Genomic DNA, 22,126 nt, shown 5'->3' on the forward strand with positions numbered 1-22,126 from the left:
CCGAGGCACAAGAGAGGAGACAGGTTTTGCTTTCCGTCAGTGGCACAGGTCTTTGTCCAAGCCATGCCCATTGCTTTGGTGTCCCTGATTCGGCCCGGAGCCCTCTCCCAATACCCGAGTGTCAAACAGCAGTTAGCAGCATGTGGTATCACCAGCAAACTCAGTGCTGCGACACAGTGGGAAGAAATCCAGCCCTTGTGACCTCCGGGCAGCATTATCTCAGCGGGGAGGCAGCATGTGACACATCCCACCCATTGGTGCTGCCTGAAAGCAGAATATGGGTCACTTGTGTCTGTCGTGATGCCCTTTAGCTACCCTGTGGTGTTAATGCCACTAATGTTGGGCTCTCTGGTTCCTCCCACAGCTGGCAGCTCAGGTCCTGGAGCCCAGGAGCATTGGCTTCGGGATGGTGGACTCCAAGAAGGATGCCAAACTTGCCAAAAAGCTAGGTGAGTCCCATGTCTGATATCTCTGTAACAGCTCGCAGAGAGTGTGGGAGTGACGCCCAACAAGCAGCCCTGGAGAGGACAGCCAAATCCTTGTCACCAGGATGAGGAAGGTGATAGTGGCAATTGCATACTGACCACCTGCCCACCCCAACATGAGCAGGATCAAGTTGGGGGGGGTAAGGATGAGAGGGGTGAGCCCACACCCTTCTAGCAAAAAGATGCCTGACTAAGAGTGCCAAAACAAAACCAAACCAAGTGAAAAAGAAAGCCAATTCATGCCATAGTGATGGCAGGGTGGAAGCTCACAGTTTCTGCTGAGCAGAAACTGTAAATAGATGTCATGGAGTAACTCCATGCTCTTCCTGCACAGAGACAGGTCTGACAGTGGCGCAGAACCAAAACCTATAGGGACATCACATAGTCCCCTAAATGTCACCAGTCCCATGGCAGAGTGACACCCTGCCACTAATGGGGGAGCCACAGCCTTGCAATCGTTTGGCAGCCAGATGCCAACCCTTCCTGACTTGCTCCCCAGAGCAGAAGAGGAAACCTACTGTAAAGGTGAAAGGCTGCTGCATTGTCCACTCCTGAAAACAGCTGCCTTCCAGGGGCTGGCGATTCCTTCGTATTTTAACCCACAAAGGAATATGGAAATACTATGGCCCATAAATACAACAGCACATAAATATACCACTAGACTTAAGGTCAGACTGTTTAAGCATACTGGAGTGTATACTGGACTGTAATTTTCTTTCCTAAATTAGAGTCTAGGTGTGCTGGTGGAAGCTAAACTAAAGCTGAGAGATTCTGCCTCTCCAGGAAGGAACAAACTACCAACCACCTTGACCTGTGGTACCCTGCCACCATGCACTGCAGGAGCTTAGTGCTGCTGATTTTGCAGCCTCCACCAAGATGCTGTAGCACCCAGTTCTTAGTCCAGTGATATACCACTCAAATCTGCCAGCCTGCCCTCTGTGGCATCTTAACCCTTTTGCTAAGGCTAGCTAAGCTGCAGAAAGTTTGAAGCTTGCTTTGGCTTCCAGCTCACTGTCTATGTTCACATAGTTCAGCCTTCTCTGGGCAGAGACCGCAGCCCACATCAAAATCCATTTTCCATCTAGTGTCAGGTTGTTAAAATTTGGGATGTCAGTCAGAGCCCAGTACTATTTACAGCAATATAGATAGCCAAGCTAAAACAAGTTTCCGGTGCAGAATTTTTCCAACGGAGGCCAAACCATGACCTGAACGAAAAAGTTCAAGCTGGCACAAGTTCTGGCTGAAGTCTGTGCTTCGTGCCGTGAAACATCAGTCAAGAGATTTCTTGGGTTGTTTCTGACTGGACCAACTCAGTGAATTGGCAATTGCATTTTCCCAAGAGGCATTGCTAGAATAACAAGCAAGATACTCTGTAGTAAAATGCTTCTAGTGATGTGTTGCCCACATTATGTTTCCTGTCTCCTTCTTTCAGGCTTGGTTGAAGAGGGAAGTCTCTATGTCTTTAAGGAGGAGCGGTTGATTGAATTTGACGGGGAACTGGCCACGGATGTATTGGTGGAATTCCTCTTGGATGTAAGCATAGATAAGCTCAGAGCTAGACAAAGCCTCTCAGAGAAGACCTTGAAAATACTTTGCTAAAAAACATGAGTTTATTTTGATTTGAAATTCCATCCCTGTTCGCTACACACTGGTAGAGATGACATTTTCCAGCTTCCCAAATACTTGTCTGACCATGAGTTCCCAGGAAAGCTGGTACCTTTATATGGCACCAACTACTTACATCTTTGTCATGGTTTAACCCCAGCCAGCAACTAAGCACCACGCAGCCGCTCACTCAGTCCCCCTGCCCTGGTGTGATGGGGGAGAGAATCGGAAGAGTAGGAGTGAGAAACACTCCTGGCTTGAGATAAGAACAGTTTAATAATTGAAATAAAGTAAAATAGTAATAGTAATAATAACAATATAATAATAACAGTAATAATAATATACAAAGCAAGTGATGCACAATGCAATTGCTCACCACCCGCCGACTGATACCCAGACAGTTCCCAAGCAGTGATCGCTGCTCCCCGGCCACCCCCCACCCCCCCCCCACCCCCCCCAGTTTCTATACTGAGCATGACATCATATGGTATGGAATAGCCCTTTGGTCAGTTTGGATCAACTATTCTGGCTGTGCCCCCTCCCAGTTTCTTGTGTACCTGGCAGAGCATGGGAAGCTGAAAAGTCCTTGACTAGCATAAGCAGTACTTAGCAACAACTAAAACATCAGTGTGCTATCAACATTATTCTCATCCTAAATCGAAAACACAGCACTATGCCAGCTACTAGGAATAAAATTAACTATTCCAGCCAAAACCAGGACAATCTTAAAGACATTCTGCTCTCTTTCCTGTTTATGGAGTATTTGATTGGACACAAGCAACAATCCCACATAACTAACTGCTAGTCACCCACCTCAGTTAGCAAGCTGGCATGCAAACACTTTGCCATTTGCAAAATCTTTCACTCTTTTTTTTTTTTAAAGAAGAGTTATTTCCCAAAAATCCAAGAAGTAGCATTCCCATAGAGCAATTAAGAACAGCTCAATTAATTGAAAAAGGCATATGATGCAAACTATTTGCCCATTTCTAGACACAACCACACAAACAACATAGTGTATTACTGCCTCTTCAATGAACTTACCAAATTGCACTGCCATGAGTTAGAGAAGAGCCTAGGACTTAGTGCTCTCAGGTCATTTTGTGTATGGGCACAAATATGTACTCGCCCTTGCACCTAAATGCAAAAGAGATGCTGACTCCCTCATCAATGTGTTGCACTTCTCTTTACATTTTATTCCAACAGCCCAGAAACATGGTCTTTGCTTTGTAGTGAAAACATTTTGCAGTGGCTTGGCTTTCCTTTGAAAGGAGGCTCCCTTTATGAGCAGCCATGCAATATTGCAGATAAGGGAGGTAAGGCAAGCAGCAGCGCTGGCAGGGTTTGTTTCCCAGGGTGGCAGGTTGCCTGAATGGTGACCTGTGGTGCAGGAGTGCCAGCGGCAAAAAGCACGTCTGGGGAAGAGAAACATCTCCCTCGGACCTCAGCTCTCCCATGGCAATGTGGCTGCGTGCATCAGGTACTGTGCCCAAAACACATGTAAGTGGCTTCAGGGGCAGAAGCGGGCATCTTGCCCCACCCAGGAGGGCCACAGGCAGGGCAGGACTTTGCTGTGACCCCCAGCAGTGGTGGGATCCCCGGCTGCTGTGGCTCAGGCCACTACGGCAGCAGGGAGCCGCCCATGCTGCTCTGGACACAGCAAAGGCACAGCCGCATGCCGGAGCATGACTCGCAATGCACTTTGTGAGGTTTTGTTTGCTGTGCTTTGCGGTATGCCGCTGAAAAAATCATGTTCTGTGAACAAAGGAAGAGAGCAAGGATTTCTGTTTGTGTGTTTTCCACTCAAGAGGGAAAATACCCAGCAAAGCAGGGAAATAAAACCAAACACATCTGTGGTGCCTTGGCAGCCTGCTCCCAAAGGAAAACAAATTCAGAGGTCCTCTACTCCTCTGCAGGCTGTACAGTGGCCTGCCTGCATTTTTTTTTTCTAGTGAAGCCACACCTTATTTCCACCAGTATTGCTGGGCAAAATAATCAGACCAAATCTTTTCACCAGCAGTGGCTAGTTAACAAAACAGAAACAAAGTTTAGACTAACGACAGGCTGAAGCAGCAGATAGGTCTTCCAACTTCCTCATCAACAGTGTGTTAACCCATTTTGCATAGGAGTATCAGCCAGGAAAATTCACATCCAGACTTTCCACTGCTCCAAAACGTTGTTGGGCCACACTCTAGCATGCTGGTTTTAATGTTTTCTGAGAGCAAGTTCTTTGCAGTAACCTCTTCCAGCAGATTACAGTTAAAACCGAATATATATCCATTGTTCACAGAAGCTCACAGTCTCCATACCAGACCCTTTCAACTGCTCTCCCTTTTTCTCAGCCTCTCTAAAGACCGTTGCAATTGCTACCCCTTATCTCACATCACAGCAGGTCCCTCAGCATCCATTTGGGTTACTCAGACCTCTTTCAGCTTCCCTCTTGATGCTTCAACCTGTGCAGTGAACCTACTAATGGCTCCCTCTGAAGGTGACCTGCATCTCTTGGTTCCTCACATTAAGGCAGAGAGCACTAAGTAGGGTTTCCAGCAGCAGAGAAATTGGGTGACCTCCTTCTCCCCACTTAGGCTGCTAGTGACACAGCCTGCCAGGCATAGGTTGGTGCTGCAAATCATAGCGTTATCAAATGCATTTGTCATGGCAGCTGCTAGAAGACCCTGTGGAGATCATAAACAACAAGCTGGAGCTTCAGGCCTTTGACCAAATCGATGAGGAAATCAAACTCATCGGCTACTTCAAAGGAGAAGACTCTGAACGTAAGATGAATGTGTTCCTCGTGGGGCTTGGAGCCTGGCTCGGGGCGCTGGGGTTGGACCTTGGTTCTTCTGCATGAACATTAAGGGTGTTAGGGGTATATGGCAGGCTGTGACAGTGCCAAAATTGCTGGAGGATGAGGTGGGGTTGCAGGCAAGTTTCTGCTGTTGCTATGCATGACCCCATTCCTACACCAACAGCAGTGACCCTTCTGCAAGGTGTCTGCTGCCAGGAGAAGGGGGCGATAATCCAGGGGCTCCTGAAGTAAATTAAGTCTACCTCACCCAAAATCAGCTGAGATTACAGTACACTGGGTGAGCACCTAAAGGGAGAAAAGCTCCCCCTCTTACGAGTAGTGCACCCAAAATGTCAAAGAAAGAGGGAAGGAGGCAAAGGGACAGAGGTGGACACACATTAAATACTGACGTGGCAAACATACAGTAGCAGTAAGCAGGACACCTTAGGGCAGCCCAGCAGAGGCACTGACCTGTTTCTCCTTGCTGGAGCTCAAGACTGAGAAGAGGCTGGTCCCATGCCCTGAAGGATATGCAACTCAGGGACCATTCCAGGCAAAACCATCAGCTTTCCTGAGTCTTGAGAAGCCCTTGCCCGAGACTTTCCCTGGCAAGCCCCAGCAGTCTCCTTTGCCAACCCCAAGAGCTCCCCTGGCTCTCCGGGCGGTACTGGCAGCATGCACCCCACACTTGCAAGGCTTGCCTTTCACAAAAAGATGGTATTCCTACCTGAACAAGCAACGTATCACCAGGTCTGCTGCAATGCAACAGCCCATCCACCTCTCCCTTCAGCTTTCTCACCCACTCAAAATGGGCTGCAGGGCAGCTCAGACAGGGATGTGCCCCTAATGCTGTTCAGTAATAAGTATTTTGAAGAAAGGTGAGAAATACCTGCTATACACAGCTCCCACCAGGCTGAGAGCATCCTTCCTGACCCCAGCTGAGGACCTGATACCAGTAACAGTAAAAACATACCTTGTTCCTGCCCCCTCCTCCTGCAGCAAGAGGAGCATGTCTAATTATGCTTGGTGACTGTTTAGGGAATGGCAGCAATCATTAATGCTGGACTAACTCCATGTATTTCCCAGGCTGAACTACTGTTTGTGCAAGAGGGCAGCTGCAGACACCCCTATCAACAGGCTGGAGTTGCAGCCCCTGTACCTGCTTCGCAGGGCTGCCGATTTCAGCCGCGGTTAAGCATGCCATGCTGGGATCTGTAGTTTTCCTGAGCACTGTGGAGCTACACAACATGTGTCCTGTTTGCTCCACATGAAATTGTCCTTGTTTGTAAACCCTGGAAGGGTGGAAGAAACAGTGCCGTCATCTGATGTATTTTGCAATAATTTATATTTGTTCTTCCCTAGTGCGTTCTGTGCTGACCAAAGCATGGCCAGCTGCCTGTGAAATCTTTTCTTCATCTCCCTTTTCTCCTTCCAGATTACAAGGCATTTGAAGAAGCCGCTGAACACTTCCAGCCGTACATCAAGTTCTTTGCCACCTTTGACAAAGGGGTAAGCATCCACGGACCTCACCATGAGAGCTCACAGCCTCCACCACCTATTTTCCAGAAGCTCGGGATGCTCCCAGGTTTAATATCTGGCTCCAGCTTCTCATCTTCAGCATTCCTGTAATTTGTGGTATTGGTGTTCACATTTGGATTTGGCCCTGTCACAATATAGAAGGCTGTTGCTGCAGCATGGAGGCAGGTCCTCGTCTGAGTTTAGAAACCAGCACCATTAGGTTTGTGGGACCTTGACTCTGGCCTTGCTCTGCTCCAGTGCTTGAGACCAGTAGTGTAGAGAGCACCAGTGTTTTTTTGACCAAGGAAAGATCTAATCATATATTGTTGGCCACTCCTAAGAGTGCACGCTCTGAAAGAGAGCAAGCACCTTGACCTCAGCTCTGCCACCGGGAGAGACTCTGGGTAGGCAAAGAGGCACATCAGGCTCACTCACCTCTGACCATCTGCACTGCAACAGGTTGCCAAGAAGCTAGGTCTGAAGATGAATGAGGTGGACTTCTATGAACCGTTTATGGATGAGCCTGTTCACATCCCCGATAAGCCTTACACAGAAGAGGAGCTGGTTGAATTTGTGAAGGAACACAAAAGGTATGTAGCACACAGGACACTCCCAGCCATGGGAAGCAGGTAAAGGTATCTGTCATTGCAGGCTTGCCCCTCTAGGGTGTCACTCTCAGTAAAAATTAGGATGACAACCACCTTTTGATTTGCTCACCCAGGTTTGAGATTTTGTCTGGTCTTTTCCTACTCCCACAGGTGTATCTGCTGCAATCAGCCCGCCACCATGGGGCTGTGACAACACAGCTTCCTTCCTCCTCCTCCCTGGTTAGTACTCCCTCAAAGAGCAGGGAAGCTTGCAGGCAATGGAGAGCAGAAGCCTTGCCCTACTTGCCCATGCTTTTAATTTAGGTTTGTTACAGAAGATTATCTTCTCCAAGGCCTCTCAAGCCAAAACCAAATTCTGTCCAGTCCCCTCCTTCCCCAAAACAGCTTAACTAACAGGTATATCCCTCTCCTGACATCAGCTATGTCTGTAGGCATGTTCTGAACTCAGACCAAGCTCAGAGGAACTGTGATGGACTAAGGGACCCCTGCTGACCACAGGTGCAGAGAGGAAGCCATTGCTGTTATGGCTGTCTTAGTCCTCATCTGCAAAGGTGCTGAGCACCTACAATATTTGATCAAGTCAGTGGGAGCTGTGGATGCTCTGTGCTTTTTGTGATCAGGTTTATTGCAGTTGTTTAGGGACTTGGCCACCAACAGTCTGGAAGCGACTGGAGAGGCTGATCCCGTGTAAAAGCACAGTGTTAAATATAAGGGCATGGCTACCTATGAGGTGCTGTATTTTTACACCTTTAAAAATACGGCACAGGATAGTCATGCAGGTTATCTGCTGCTTCTGCAACTGCATTTCCCAGCAGATATTCAAGGGACCAGAAAAGAGTTCAAGAAAAGCAGGGCTACTGACACTGATAAGGGAACCCAAACTGGGCTGACCTGGAGGTTTGTGTTCACACACAGAAAGTTTAGAGACAGGAGATCATCTCCAGAGTCTGCAAGTCACCAGACTTGGAAACAGATCGCTGCTTTTTCTGAAATATGAAGGAGTCCTCTGTCTCCCATGTACTCGCAGGTCACTTTGCTGACCTCCTGGACCTCCTGACCTCAGTCCTTCCCGTCTTTCTTTCCAAGCTCTTTCTGTCAGGCAGCAGTATCAGGAGGCTGATTAAACACAGTCAGCTAAGTGCTGGCCTAATAAGGCAAGCTCCCCACCAGCACAAAATTGCAGTGGAAGCCCCCCAAGTCTTACATATTTCAAGATGTTGTGCTTGGTAGGAGCAAGGGGTTGGGTCATGTATTTTGCAGGTGCCAAGGCTCAGAAGGGAATTAAAAGGAATCTCATGAAATTGGACGCCTGAAATCCCAGACCTGCCAAGGTGCTGCCATGGCAGGGGAAAAACCTTGGGGTGACAGTGACATGTTCCCAGCAGTTAACACTTCCAAAGGCTGGAAGTGGAATTAGTCAGACACAGAGAAGATCAGGCCTGTAGAGAAAAACGAAGCTACCTCAGCAGCTGCCACATGCTGGTTCCCTATAGACAATTTGGCAGGATCTTCTGCTCTGCAGGAAGATGTAGAGGACCACTTGCCTCCTCCCCTTCACACAGCAGACTTTCTTGCTTCACCCCAGGTGGCAGGCATGGGATATCCCTCCACTGAGGTGCAAAGGCCCGCTGCCACCTCTCCATCCTGCAGAAGGAGTCCCATCACATCACTGGGAAAAGCTCCCAGTGCTCAGCAGTACCCAGGCTCTTTGGCATGCTTTACACAGCTCTTCCAAAAAGGGCTGCCTGCTGCCGTGGCCAGGCAGGCTTCACCACCTCTTGCTCCAGCCTTGCATGGAAATTGGGATTTGCTGAGCTCTCATTGCAGCCTCAAGACAGGAGCTGAAGCATGTGCCCAGGAGGAGCCCAGGGGCAGCCTCCTGGATGATGCTTCCCTGGGCAGCTGCAGGCAGTGGTGGGAAAGTTCATCCTCTCCCAAGCAGGTCAGGAAGCCAGTGTTCAGCACAGTGGGGTGACTTGTCCAAGGTCAATAGGTGTCCATCTGGGGATGGTGGCTGGGTGCTGTGACCCTGAGGTCTCAGCACAGATTTTGCTCTCAGTTGCACAAATACAAATTACATGGTATTTCCTCTGCCTGCAGCAAGAGGCCTCTGGATTTATGCCTATTTTGCATGCAAAATGCTGGGGGTGGACACCCCTACACCACCACCCCAGGCCCCGCCATTCTCTGTAATTGTGGTGTAGTGGTGTGGGGTCTGAATTCTGCTCCCTCTTATTTGCCTAAACCCTGCTTAACTCACTCCCTCCAGCACTGAGGAGTAAACAGAGTAAATCTTGAGTAACTCCACAACAATCAGTACACGTGGGTGTGATCAAATCCTTCCCACCAAGTTTCCTTTCTCCAAGACAAAATGCCCCCAGAGAATGGCTAGGGAAAGCATCTTGAAAGCCAGGTACAAGTACATAACATGCATTCACCTGATACAATCTCCAGTTTCTGACAATCAGCAATGAGGAGACTTGCTGAGTCAGAAATTGTATCCCTGATCTTGTGCTTAGTGACTATTTCTTCAATTTCTATAGTAATTTTTTACCTCATTTCTATTTTGATGCTGCAAGTATCCAATTGTAATGAGGTCAGTGGCTGAATTATGCATTGCATCAAAAGAGCATTCCTATTTGTTCAGTTTATACCTGCTACCTAATAATTTAACTGTGTGCCTACTAGCTCTGGTGTTATGAGGAACAATGACTAGCCATTCCCTGTTTCACTTTTCTTTTTTTTACCACTCCTGATTTTTTAGACTGTATGCCCTGCTAGTATCCTCTTCATTCACCTCTTTTATGAGATAAAGAGTCGTCATCTGTTTAATCTCCCCCAAACAGAGGTCATTCCATACCTTTGTTCACTACTGCCATGTTTCCATGTCCCTTCTTCAGTTGTCCCATATAATTTCTCTGATGGGATGACCAGAACCACAAAAACATTCACTGTGGAGGTGCATAGTGTAGTTGTCCATTGCTATAACAGTATGATGTGTTTTTCCAACTGTTTGTAATGTTCTTTTTGCCTTTTGCCTTTGGAACTGATGCTTTCTCAATTTGTGACACCTGGGCCCCTTTCCTGAGAGGCAATAATTAATTATAACTAATTTAGAATCCATTGTTGCACCTGTATAATCAGGGTTGATTTTCTGCAAGTGCATTACTTCCTATGTCTATCATGCAGACACTCAAGTCTCAGGAGATCCCTCTGTATCTCCTCATAGTCAGGCCTGTGTTGGTTGTCTGAAGAATTGGATGTGATGAGGAAATGCTGCCATACTTCTGTTTTCCATCTTTTTCAGATTATGTGAGAATATGTTATTCATATGATTATGCTAAAGCATATGCTATGAATCTTAATTAGTTAATTCCCTCTGTCATGAAAACTGACCATTCATCTCCACCGTTCATCTTCCAATGTCATGAATCCACAGGAGGACCTCTCCTCTCATCTAACTGCAGCTTAGTTTCTCTGAGACCCTTTAGTAAAGGACCTTGTCCAATGGTCCTCTGAAGGCAGTTCACTGCATTGACCAGCATAACTTTGCCCACTTGTTGACTTGCTCTGGCAACTCCAGCAGATCCATGGCCATGATTTGCCTCTTAAAGGCCATATGTCTCTTGTCCTATCACATCATTTTCCTTCAAATGTCTCTTAACTCTACTTTTTCTGGTAGCATCATGCCCATAAGGAAGTTACTCTTCTAGTCCTCCTCAGGTCCTTTAGGAACCTCTAAAAATTGCTCCTTGTTTCCACTGCACTGGTAGCAAGGCAAACTGAAGCGACAGGTTACACATCTCATTGATGCCACCTGGTCCTGGCAATGCTGCTACTCCCTTTGTCAATTTGTTCTAGGACCTCATCGATGGACACCTCATTGCCAACAGCTCCTGGGGCTGGTCTGCCAGGGAGACCCGCTCTGCTGGGGGAACATCCATGAACGCTTGATGCCAGAGTGGGCAGAGGTGCAAAGATTAACTTTACTTGTGCTTGTCTGCTATGGCCTTGTGTTCTTTGGGTGCCCCTTTAACACCCCAGTCACCTCTCAGCCTGCCAGGCTCTCTGACAGGCTTCCTGCTATGGATGTGTCTGAAAACATTTACTATTCTTTTTTTTTTTTTTTGTCCTTTATGAACTACTTCTCAAAAATATTTGCTTTGGCCAGTCTTATGGTTTAAATTTTCTTGCCAGCAGTTATTATGATCTAAATTTTCTTGCCAGAGGTTGTTCTGTCTTCTTTGCTTCAGCAGAGTTTGGAAGGATTTTTATAGTGGAATTATGCTAGGGTAAAACCTGGAGAAAAGGAGGGAAAAGCCCAGTAGGAATGTCCCAGGGACTGCAACACACAAGTGAATGGGTCACCTTCTGCTCTCAGCATGGACAGAACAATCTGCCATGTGTGGGACTCATTTACCCGTGTACCCTGGCACAGAGAGCCATCTCATCTTCCCAAGCACAAATAGCGTCTGCAGTGACTCCAGTGGGGGCAAGGGCAGGGTTTTACCACCATAAATAAAAGCGTAAGTTGACCTGCTGTGCCCCCAAGCTTGCATTCAAATCATGGTGGCTGACGGCACCAACTCCAGCCACCAACCAAATGTGCCATCGTGACCTTTTCTGTGACACTGGCAGCGTCATATGTGACGGTGCTGGATGTGTCCTCAAAGAGTGTCTGTCTTCTTTTCAGGGCCACCTTGAGGAAACTGCGCCCAGAGGACATGTTTGAGACGTGGGTAAGCACACGCGGGTGGGAAGCCTTGTGTCCCCTGCTAGCTTCCAACAAGAAACCACTGCTCAAAAGCTCTAGCCTCTGGCTGGGCAAAAGATTATCTTTCCTTCCTTGCAAAGCCTCTTTCCCCACTCTGGGAAGAAGGGAAAGCCTTGGTTATGATGCCCAGTGCCTGAGTTCAAACAGTGTGCTCAGATGCTTTGCTCAGCAGTGGTGGACAGCCGATCTGGGTCCTGTTTCCTCCACAGAGAGAACACGGAAAGCTAACCAGCTGTGCCAGGCGGGTGTTGAGCCTCTGTAGCGGCCAGATATAGCTATGACATAGCTATGGAGAGCATCATTCCCAAGGATGCTCTATCCTATCTAATGGGCATCAGTGTTGGTGGTGGGGTGACACCAGCCTGCTTGCTGGGTGAGCTACAGAGGTTGTACTGAATGGATGACTCATGGAAATTGTACCAGAGCAGTTGTACAATTCAAAATGCAAGCAAAGGCAGGCAGTTCGGTTAATTATATAGATTACAGAGCAAATCATGCATTGATTGCACTTCTCACGGTGTGAGCAAGCTGCAAGTCAGCGATTATGAAGAACTAACCAGCAGTTTGGCACTGATCGCACACAGAGGACTCCCCTGGTCTGCAAGTGTGGGGGGAAAAAGGCAGAGGGTGAAAATGAAAGAAAAATCATGTATCATAAATTATCCCTTTACTGTGAATGAGTATAATGTTAATAGCCAGTCATGGACCTTCAAGTACCAGCTGAATGCTGAAAAACAAAGCTGAACAGGTGCTTTACAGACACTAAGGAAGATGCAGTCGTTCCTCCAGAAAGCTCGGCACATTTATAACAGCATTCAGTTGCCTCCTTGCTTGGCTGTGTAACATGGAACACTGCAGGACTCTGAAGCGCCAAAAACCTTGGGAGTCTTTAATACAAGGCAAGAGGTAGTAAAACTGAATCAGGAGTTATGAGTCACTTAGGCATGATAGCTTTTCATTTTATTTTGAAATACAGATTCTGTATAGAAGATAGCTTCCCAGAGATATTGAAGTCCCTCAAAGATTTTTCATGGGGCTTCACTGGGATGCAAACTTCACATGCAGTGGTTTTTCTTTTATACTAAATATATTCTCAAATGGCCTCAGGAAAAGTGTGAATTGCCAGTGATGGGATGTGCCCTTTACCAGCAGCCTGGGAACGCAGAGCTTGCCTCTGCTACAAGCAGGGGACTCGTACCTACAGGTGACAACAGGCTGGATTCTGATCTCGCTGAAAGTTCAGAACATCCCCAATGCCTTCACTGGAATTACTCCAGTTTTGTTTGTTGCTTTGGAGGTCAGAATATAGCTGTATTATATGGCTATATATATAATTATATATTGCTTTTTTTTTTATTTTATTTTGCTCTCTGACAATGCTGTGAGAAAATATGGAGAAAAAGCAACAGTGTAGATTTTGCCAGCTGTAAGTGGTCTGAATCCCAAGTAAATCTGCCTAGAATGCCCCGGTGAAAATGTATTCCCTGAAGACACCAGCAAAGGCCCAGCATCTGCTATTGTTTTTAAAGATAATGTTTTCCACTTAATCTTTCAGGGGTTTTTTTGCTTTCAGTTTTTGATGGTGGCTTTGTCACCTCTGGGCTCAGAAGGGAAAAGAAATTAGCATTTAGATGGGAATTTTTTCTCGCATTAAAACCAATTGAAATGGAAACGGGGACCAGCAGCGGGTGAGGAAGGCAAAGCTGATCTGTGGGATAATTCGGAGATGACATTCATAGCAGGTGGATGATGAACCGGCCGGCAGATCCATTGGCCTTTGCCAATATCATTACCCATTACTCACGTGTCTCACAGAGAAAAGCAGTCCACCAGGCTGTCATTTCTGTTCTCCACTCATTGGAGCCCTGAAATGAGCTTCCCACTCAATTCCCCTTGTTCTTCACAGAGACCCTCATCTAAAGCAGAGACCCTTCACCTTCTGAAAGGTGTCCAAGTGAGCCACCTCACCTCTCATGTTGCGAGGAAACCTCCTTTGCTGGCTCCAAAGCAGCATTGTTTGTGGTCTGAACATGGTGGCAGATATTTACTTCCCCACAAACCATGCACTGACAGCTGCAAATTAATGAGGGTAGGTGGCCTCGGGTGTAGAGGGTGAGCCCATATTCCCATGCTAGAGAGCCCTTGGGCTTCTCTGCAGGCAAGGTTTTGCCCCACACCATCAGAAACTCCCTTGCTTTTGCCATCAGGGTGCCCACCTCATTTTTAGCTGAAGGGTTTCAGCAACACTACCCAAACTACCTGCTTCAGTACCTAATACCTCTACAACTCAGCCTCACCGCAGCTCCTGTTTCTGATGTCTCGGTGGGGCTCCAGTCAAGCCTCCCTTTGCAATCATCCTGTTCGTTTGAAGGCATCCCACCACTCCTCATCTCCAGCAACCACCCGGACTCTGTCCTCCCTCCCTGGCCCATCAGTAATAGTTTTGTTGTTTCCAGGAGGATGACATGGAGGGAATCCACATTGTGGCCTTCGCTGAAGAAGACGACCCAGGTAGGAGGCCGTTTTCCTCCTTGCATGACTCTCCATCACTCAAGACGGTGTCGTTTCATGTGCTTTGTTTGCATTGTGGAGCCCTACGCCCTGGCCAAGAAGGGGAGCCCCAGCCTGCTGGGATGGGGAGCTGGGATGCTGCTGGGTGTTTATGCTAGCAGATGTGCTAGCCGGGATTCAAATTCTGGATATAAATGGGTGGCTGGCTGGGGAAAAAAAAGTCATCCCCTCCACCCCAGTGCCAGGATTTGCTCCCTAACTCTGCGTCCATCTTGCTGTGTGGCTCCAGGAAAGCGCTGAGGGCTGGGTATGTGATGTGCATGTGGGAAACCCTTGGGCATCAGCTCCTGAAAAGCTGTGGCATTGGCGCTTCTCAGCACCATCAGCGTGCCAAAAAGCTTCGGCCTCTCGGGGGCTCAGTTCCTCCCTCGCCACAAGAAAATAGTGACATTGTTCCACTCCACGGAAGGATTACGAGACTTAATTCATGTGTAACTAATTTCAATACCCGGGGAGGATGCTCGAAATTAAAAGCCTTATTATCAGCAGAAAGAGCTGGCAGACAGCATTTTAATGAGAACTATAAACAACTCCTGTGTCCATAGGGGGGTGAGGGAAGTTGAAAACCCTGCAAGCGAAAAGTGCCTGCATGTTTGCAGGAGAGGGCTGCAGCAGTTCATGTATCATTTCAGATGGTTTTGAGTTCCTGGAAATCCTGAAGCAGGTTGCCAGGGACAACACTGATAATCCTGACCTGAGCATTGTCTGGATTGACCCCGACGACTTTCCTCTGGTGAGTGGCAGGGGCTGCTTGCCTGTCTTGGTTTAATTCATGGATGGGTATGTGTGTATGCATGAGCACAAGAATTGCCCCAGCGCATGCACAGGATATAAAGGGTGGGAAATGGGAACACAGGTGATGCCTGATAGCTGCTTGTTCGAATCTGCCTCCCATGAAGGTGGTGTCTTGGGAACATCCCCAGAGCTGGCACTTTTCTTTGCGGTGGCCCAAGCTTGTGGTCAGCCTCTCTTCTCTCCTGTGCACTCATCCATGCACGGTCCCTGCACCACAGCCCAGCCAGCTGAATTAATGCAATGGGGTATTGCAGATGCCCTTGTCTCAGCTTTGTTTCTCTCTCCTGCAGCTGATCACTTACTGGGAGAAGACCTTCAAGATTGACCTGTTCAGACCACAGATTGGAGTGGTGAACGTCACAGATGTGAGTAGCATGTGCCCAGAAAATCCAGTGACCCCAAGATTAGGGTGCTAGAAAGGACGGGATCTGAGGTCCGCTGGAATCAGTGGCACTTCTGCTGTTAAGTGGAAGTAGACCAGGCTTTTTCTCTGGGAAAAAGTGTGAAGACCTAACCATTCCCACACACAGCTGGAGTCATAGCACCTCCAATGTCAGGCTTCGGTCTGAGCATGTTTCTGCTGCCAAGTCACATGCAAACCATGTCTGCTGAGGACAGGACCAGCCCCTGTGGTCTGAGCTTCAGGGCTTTGCCTGGTTTTTGTTTTCAAGGTCTCACATTTCCACCTCAACCCACAGCATGCACCATTGGGCCCTGCTCTGACTGAATCTGGGTGGGCTTGTGGGGGAAAACTGTGTGTATGGGGAGAAAGCAAGCCATGCTTAGGGGAGGAGAAGAGGAGAAAAAGGAGGGTGTTTTTGCAGCAGAAGCAGAACAGCCCAGCTTGAGTGTAGGAGGGAAGGATGGTCCCCAACAGACAACAGGGAGAAAAGATGACAGGGAGAAACTGCACAGGTTGGAAAAAAACCAAATAAATACACAGCCTTAATAAGAGTATGACATAAACTGGTAATGGAGGGATCCTGCTGGGGCGAAGAGAGTATACTGGGGTTCATCCAGGCCCTCCTCCTCCTCAGTCATTGCCGTGCAGGTGGTACTGGAGGGGTTTGGGTGGGAAGGGCTGCATCAAAAGCAGCATGGCCAGCAGGTGGAGGGAGGTGATTCTGCCCCTCTACTCTGGTCTGGTGAGACCTCACCTGGAGTACTGCATCCAGCTCTGGGGCCCCCAGCACAAGAAGGACATGGACCTGTTGGAGTGGGTCCAGAGGAGGGCCACCAAAATGATCCGAGGGCTGGAGCACCTCTCTATGAGGCCAGGCTGAGAGAGTTGGAGTTGTTGGAGAAGAGAAGGCTGCGGGGAGACCTTATTGCAGCCTTTCAGTACCTAAAGGGGGCCTATAGGAAGGATGGGGGCAATCTTTTTAGCAAGGCCTGTTGTGACAGCACAAGGAGTAATGGATTTAAACTAAAGAAGAATAGATTTAGACTGGATATAAGGAAGAAATTTTGTACAATGAGGGTGGTGAAGCACTGGAAGGGGTTGCCTAGAGAGGTAGTGGAGGCCCCATCCCTGGAAACATTCAAGGTCAGGTTGGATGGGGCTCTGAGCAACCTGATGTAGTTAAAGCTGTCCCTGCTCACTGCAGGGGGGTTGGGCTAGATGACCTCTAAAGGTCCCTTCCAACCCAAAGCGTTCTATGATTCTATGTCCGCCCCATGCTCGGTGGCAGTGAAAGGTTTCCACACTGTCCCACAGCCGGCAGTGCTGCAGAGGGAGGGCTGCACAGGCAGGTGCTGCTTTGGCGCGGCTGCGGTGGTGGTACCCACAGCATCCACAGCTGTGCTATCGGGCCAGCTTTCTGGCAGCTACTGTTTTTACCATGGTTGCCTCAAGACCAGCAAGCCATGGGATGTCAGGTTGCCTACACACTGTGAGCTTTTAAGACAGGTGGGAGAGGGACCCATCTGACCCCCACCAGCAGAGATCTGGGGAGAGCTGCTGAGTGCAATGTAATGTGCATCACGGCCCTGACATGACGACGGAGAGAAACCATTTTTCCTCTTTCTGACAATAACAGTCCAGACTATCAGAGAGTATGTAACGTAGCACACTCCAGCCTGGCTCGCTTATTACCTTAGTTTATTTTTTATGGTTAAGTGCTGGGTGTTTTAGTCTTTTTAAAATGAACATGTGTGGGTATGTAATTGTCTCTGGAAGCAGAAATCTCTCCACTGCAGAAGTGTTTGTAATTTGGTGCTTGACTTTGTGTTTGAAATTTCAGCTGTATGGGAACCCGATGTTTCATTAGAAGAGAGCAGAGGGGAACTTAGAGTTGGGACAACTGTCCAGGGCTGGGCGCCTGTCCTGGCTCCACCACCGACCTTGCTCCCAGTCCATACGTCCTCTCTCCTGTACCTCCCCACAAAAAGAGGGACAGTGAGGGAGTACTAGAGTATTGTGCCTCCTGTTACAACAAATGTTGCAGGACCAGAAGATGGGAGACGTGGTAGGGAAGGCAAAGTGATGGCATTATGAAGAAAGCGGAGGCCCTGGATCTTGCCTGTCCCATTGAAGGGAATGAGAGGGAAGCGCACAGGCTGGCTTGGGAGTTATGGATTAGATGTGGCACTGGCTGGGTGTGAGCAGTGCTTTACCTGTAATAGAACAGCATCCACCAGACCATGGGACAGACACCTAGAGGGTGGGGACCCAGTGGGTTAAGGCTTGTTAGCAGAATTGTTAAGGGAGAGACAAAAGGGAAGAGGGCCAAGATAGCCCCTGTGACCTAAAATCATGAGAAATTAAGAGACAAGCCAGAAATAGAGCCCAAGTCTTCCAGTCTTTTGCCCTTATTACTAGCCCGCAGTGTCTCTCTTCATTATATTTACTGCAGTTGGCTGTGTTTAAATCATATCAAAGCTACATAAAACGGCTAGCAATGAAATTCATAGAAGTTGGATTGTCAGTGGCAAGAGAATCATATAGAAAGCAGTATTAGGCAGGAACATATGCCTTATTATCCAACAGTCACTCAGAGACCTGTAAAAACTCATGCATTATCTAACTTTGATAAAGTAAATATTTCAGGTTGTTGAGTATAGTATTTGCAGTTTTTATTTCATTCCACTTAAGTATGTTTTCTATTCCTCAAGAGAGAGATTTAAGAAAGTTCTAGGTTGGCGGGTGATATCTAAAACAAACACTGAGCTCATTTCGTTATTTCAGTGTTACATCACTGCATTCAGCCAAGTTACACAAGTACAAAGTGGGGCTTACACAATGGAGTGAAAATAAACATTGCTGTTGGCTTTGGTGGACATAACCCCTGTGACCCCATCGCTTCTCTAAAAACCTGCCAATACAAACACCAGAGCTACCAGTGGCCCCAACTGGCCCATCTCATCGTAGTGGCTCAGGACTAGGGCCATGACACACTACAAAATATTGCTGCTTTATTTGCACAGCATCTTCTCCAGGTGCAATGGGCCCACTCCTGTTTCCCTTCTTTAAAGGTGTCACTTTTTGCCGCAAACAGTCCTGAGGTTGGGGACAAGATCATTTGCATGAAGCAAGGGCTGCATGCCTCTCCATAGCTCTTTTTTATTACAGTTTCAGTGTTTTAGGAGGAAAATATTGTAAGGGAGAAACAGCTTTCCCTCAGCAGGAATTGGTCTGGCTTTTTAGCAAGCCATGCAACAAAGAGAATTAGGTACCACAGAAAGGGAAAGAAGTGGGTCGCATTTGCAAAAGCCAGTAGTTTTCTTCTGACATATGAAAAGCACTTGCTTCTGCAACATCAAATGCTGAACGGGATAACCTCACAGCACCTCTGCGAAATAGGAGGTTGATCCTATTTTACAGAGGGGAGACAGTGAAGGGAAAGGGGCTTACCCAGGCATTTACCCAAGGAAACTACAGCAAAGCAGGGAGAAAACCTTTCATTTCCAGGTCTCAGAGACCGTCTAAGCTATGCTTCCTGTCCCTGGCTAATAGCTGCAATTTAGACAGCATCTTCTCACTGCATTTTAGACAGCATCTTCTTACTGAATCTACCTATCCCCTCCAGTTTATGGAAGTAACACAGACAGCTGGAGAGAAAGAGCAGGGGGCACCTGTAGTATAGGGCATTGGCATTTTTCACCATTCTTCAGCGGGAGCATGGTTGAGATGATCTGAGGAAGGGCTCTTCCAAGAGGAGCAACCGCTATCACATGTGGAGAGTCCAGAGCAACATCCTGAGGCAAAGGTGATGGTAAAAGAGGCTGGGGAGAAGGGGTGCTGAGAGCAGGGTGTAAAGGCTCAAAGGAATAGGTCCAAAAGGGCTCTGGAAGGAAAGAGGGAAATGCTGTGATAACCTGTGAACTGAGGCGATGCAGGGGGAGCTGGCATAGGTCTTTTTATGCTCTCTTTATGTAGATTTGGAGTCTACAGAACTGGCCAGACAGGGTGAGGATAATGCATCAGGCGGACCGTGCTCTTGCTCACAGGTGTAGGCACTGCAGGAGAGGAATGGCACACATCTAACCCAGGGCAAACAGTACCACACATTTATGGACCCCTAGTCAGAAGCAATGGCTCTTCAGGGGGGAAGTGGTAATCCCAGTGTGTGGGCAGAGAGACACTGTGGCTGAGCCTGCCCACAGGCTGGGGCAGAGAAGGAGCTAATGCCACCACCACCCCTGCATCCCACCTGTGGGTCCAACCCTTACCCCCTCAATAGCAGCGAACCTGATCTCTTCCCTGTCTCTGGGGGTGGCTAATCCCCCATCACCTGTCCCCGCAGGCTGACAGCATCTGGATGGAGATCAGGGATGACGATGACCTGCCCACGGCTGAGGAGCTGGAGGACTGGATAGAGGACGTGCTTTCTGGGAAGATAAATACTGAAGATGATGATGATGATGACGACGATGACGATGACGATGACGATGATGATGACGATGATGATGATGATGATGATGACGACGATGACGACGATGACTAACTGTGACTCTGTGCAGTTTGACTTGTGGGGGCTGAGAGGCCTCCCCCTGCGGCAGGTCCCTCCATCGGAAGACCTGTGTTTGAGCGTCAGCAAGCACCGCTGCTCCTCTTTCCCCCCTGCCCCGCTCCCCCTGCCCCTGCCCTTGCCGGGACACCCTGGCCTGATTCTCAGTGGTGCTGAGCCACTGGGACTGCCCCAGCGGCGGGCGGCGCCTGCAGGCACCCAGCACCGCTGTAAATCATGCCTCCTTAGAAAGGACAATAGGAATCTGCAGGGAATCTGCCCCCAGGGCAGGAGGAAAGCCCCTGCCTGCTCCCTGCCAGAGGGACACAGGGAGCCAGTTTGTATTTTCCATGCTCATTGGCCCAGCACGTAACATCCAAAGACCAAATCTCACTTCAAGACATAGGAAAGGCCACTATAAAGTTTAGTCCTTTCATTAAACACAATGCTCTTTGCAGCTACTCTGCCAAGACCACTCAATCCTGCAAGTTCTGCTGCGGGAGTCTATAGCTAACATGCTAGGAGCAGCCAAAAGCTTTGGGAGGGGAGGAAGGTTTTAGGAATGCTATTTAAGTTTTCAGTGATTCCATATAATGACAGGATATTCTTGTCTGGCAGCGCAATGTAAAACCAAACACCACGGTCCCTGTCTCAACCTCTTTCTTCTTGAAAGCTCAGGCCAAAGATGGGGTTAGTGCAGGTGATGTGATACGGGACATCAAAGCTTGCGAGTTCCTGAACTGCTGGAAAGGCTGATCGAGGTCTGAGCCCAGACTCTTGAGGCTGAAGATCATGGCACTGGGACAAACCATAGGTCTTAACCCCAAAGAAACACCAGAGCAGAGTGCAGGCCAGTTCCAAAGATCTGCAGCCAGGTCTGGGCTGGGCCTACCTTGCCTTTCAGGTGCACCTCAGTAGGATTGACGGTGGTGGACATGAGATAGACAGCATACTCCTGCTAGTGGAAACATTTGTAGGGGCCCATCCTGAAGCCCTCCTATTCCCCTCGACCTTCCAGCTTTAGCTGACTTTTAATCCAAAGCCTACATAGCATCCTTTCCCATGACCAAGATGCTGGAACATATCCATCCAACCATATTACATGCTAGACAATGAGAGTTGGGCAATGAGCAGTGAAAGGATTCAAGCTGTTTGGCTTTTAAGCATTCAGTTGCACAGTTACTCCCTGCTTAGAGACTCGGATGTCCCATGGTAGCCTGCGAGAAGCCTCTTTTGACTGCAGACTGAGAAGGAGCTCAGGGCGCCAGTTCGCAGTCAAGGGGGTCACTCACAAAGCAAAGGGTCAGCAACTCAGTCCTGGCGAGTGCAGCACCATCCAAGTGCAGGTCACTGCGGCAGTGTTAGGTCTCCCTGCTTTCCCATGCCAGCAGATTTCAATTGTCTTAGCTTATTAGGTTTGACAATAGTGCAATGAATGGAGAGTTTGGAGGTAGTTTCATCTTTATAAATACATTTATAAATACATTCTCCAGTTGTTCAGACTTGTTAGCCTAGGTAGGGTACACACGTCCTCTCTTGCTACAGACAAAAAACATTGTTCTGATCTTTCTTATACTGGCTTACGTCAGAGGTAAGTGATGTTAGTGGAGATAACAGTGCGAGGGACAGGAGAATCAGAGCTCATATACAAATGCGAATCAGCCTGATGAGAAACAAGGTTTACACACTATATATTTCCTCTATCAGGTGAACTGCAAAGCAAGATTTTATAGATTTTTTTTTTTTTTTTCCCCTGCCTTTTGATCAGTCTCTTTGACTCTCTCTCTCTCTACATTAGCTGAAATAGAAATTTTAAACTACTGGTATAAAAAAGCTGAAGTACTGCTATATTCCTACGTGTGCCATATCCCCTTGGTGGAAAGTGCCAGCATAAACAATACGCAGCTAGATATCTATATATCTCTATGTATATGAATGAATACTGTACTTATATAGTATATGACCAGAGGGCATGTTAGGGCTCCTCATTGAACATTGAACACTCAACCTGTGATTTTTAGGCACAGCTTATTAGG

The 22,126-nt window shown here is 48.0% G+C and overlaps 1 protein-coding gene across 1 annotated transcript in view; it reads left to right on the forward strand.

Moving 5' to 3' along the window:
• Positions 1-20,087, forward strand: part of CASQ2 (calsequestrin 2) — a 35,004-nt gene extending 14,917 nt beyond the window's left edge. The window contains exons 2-11 of the mRNA XM_075723863.1: positions 365-449; positions 1,918-2,018; positions 4,750-4,861; positions 6,311-6,384; positions 6,853-6,983; positions 11,695-11,740; positions 14,232-14,286; positions 14,979-15,079; positions 15,432-15,506; positions 19,887-20,087. Of these exons, the coding sequence (XP_075579978.1) occupies positions 365-449; positions 1,918-2,018; positions 4,750-4,861; positions 6,311-6,384; positions 6,853-6,983; positions 11,695-11,740; positions 14,232-14,286; positions 14,979-15,079; positions 15,432-15,506; positions 19,887-20,087 (981 nt within the window). The remainder of the gene's footprint in view (positions 1-364; positions 450-1,917; positions 2,019-4,749; positions 4,862-6,310; positions 6,385-6,852; positions 6,984-11,694; positions 11,741-14,231; positions 14,287-14,978; positions 15,080-15,431; positions 15,507-19,886) is intronic.
• Positions 20,088-22,126: the final 2,039 nt, after the last annotated feature.

This window comes from Pelecanus crispus, chromosome 1 (genome assembly GCF_030463565.1).
Source record: "Pelecanus crispus isolate bPelCri1 chromosome 1, bPelCri1.pri, whole genome shotgun sequence".
NCBI classification, from domain to species: domain Eukaryota; kingdom Metazoa; phylum Chordata; class Aves; order Pelecaniformes; family Pelecanidae; genus Pelecanus; species Pelecanus crispus.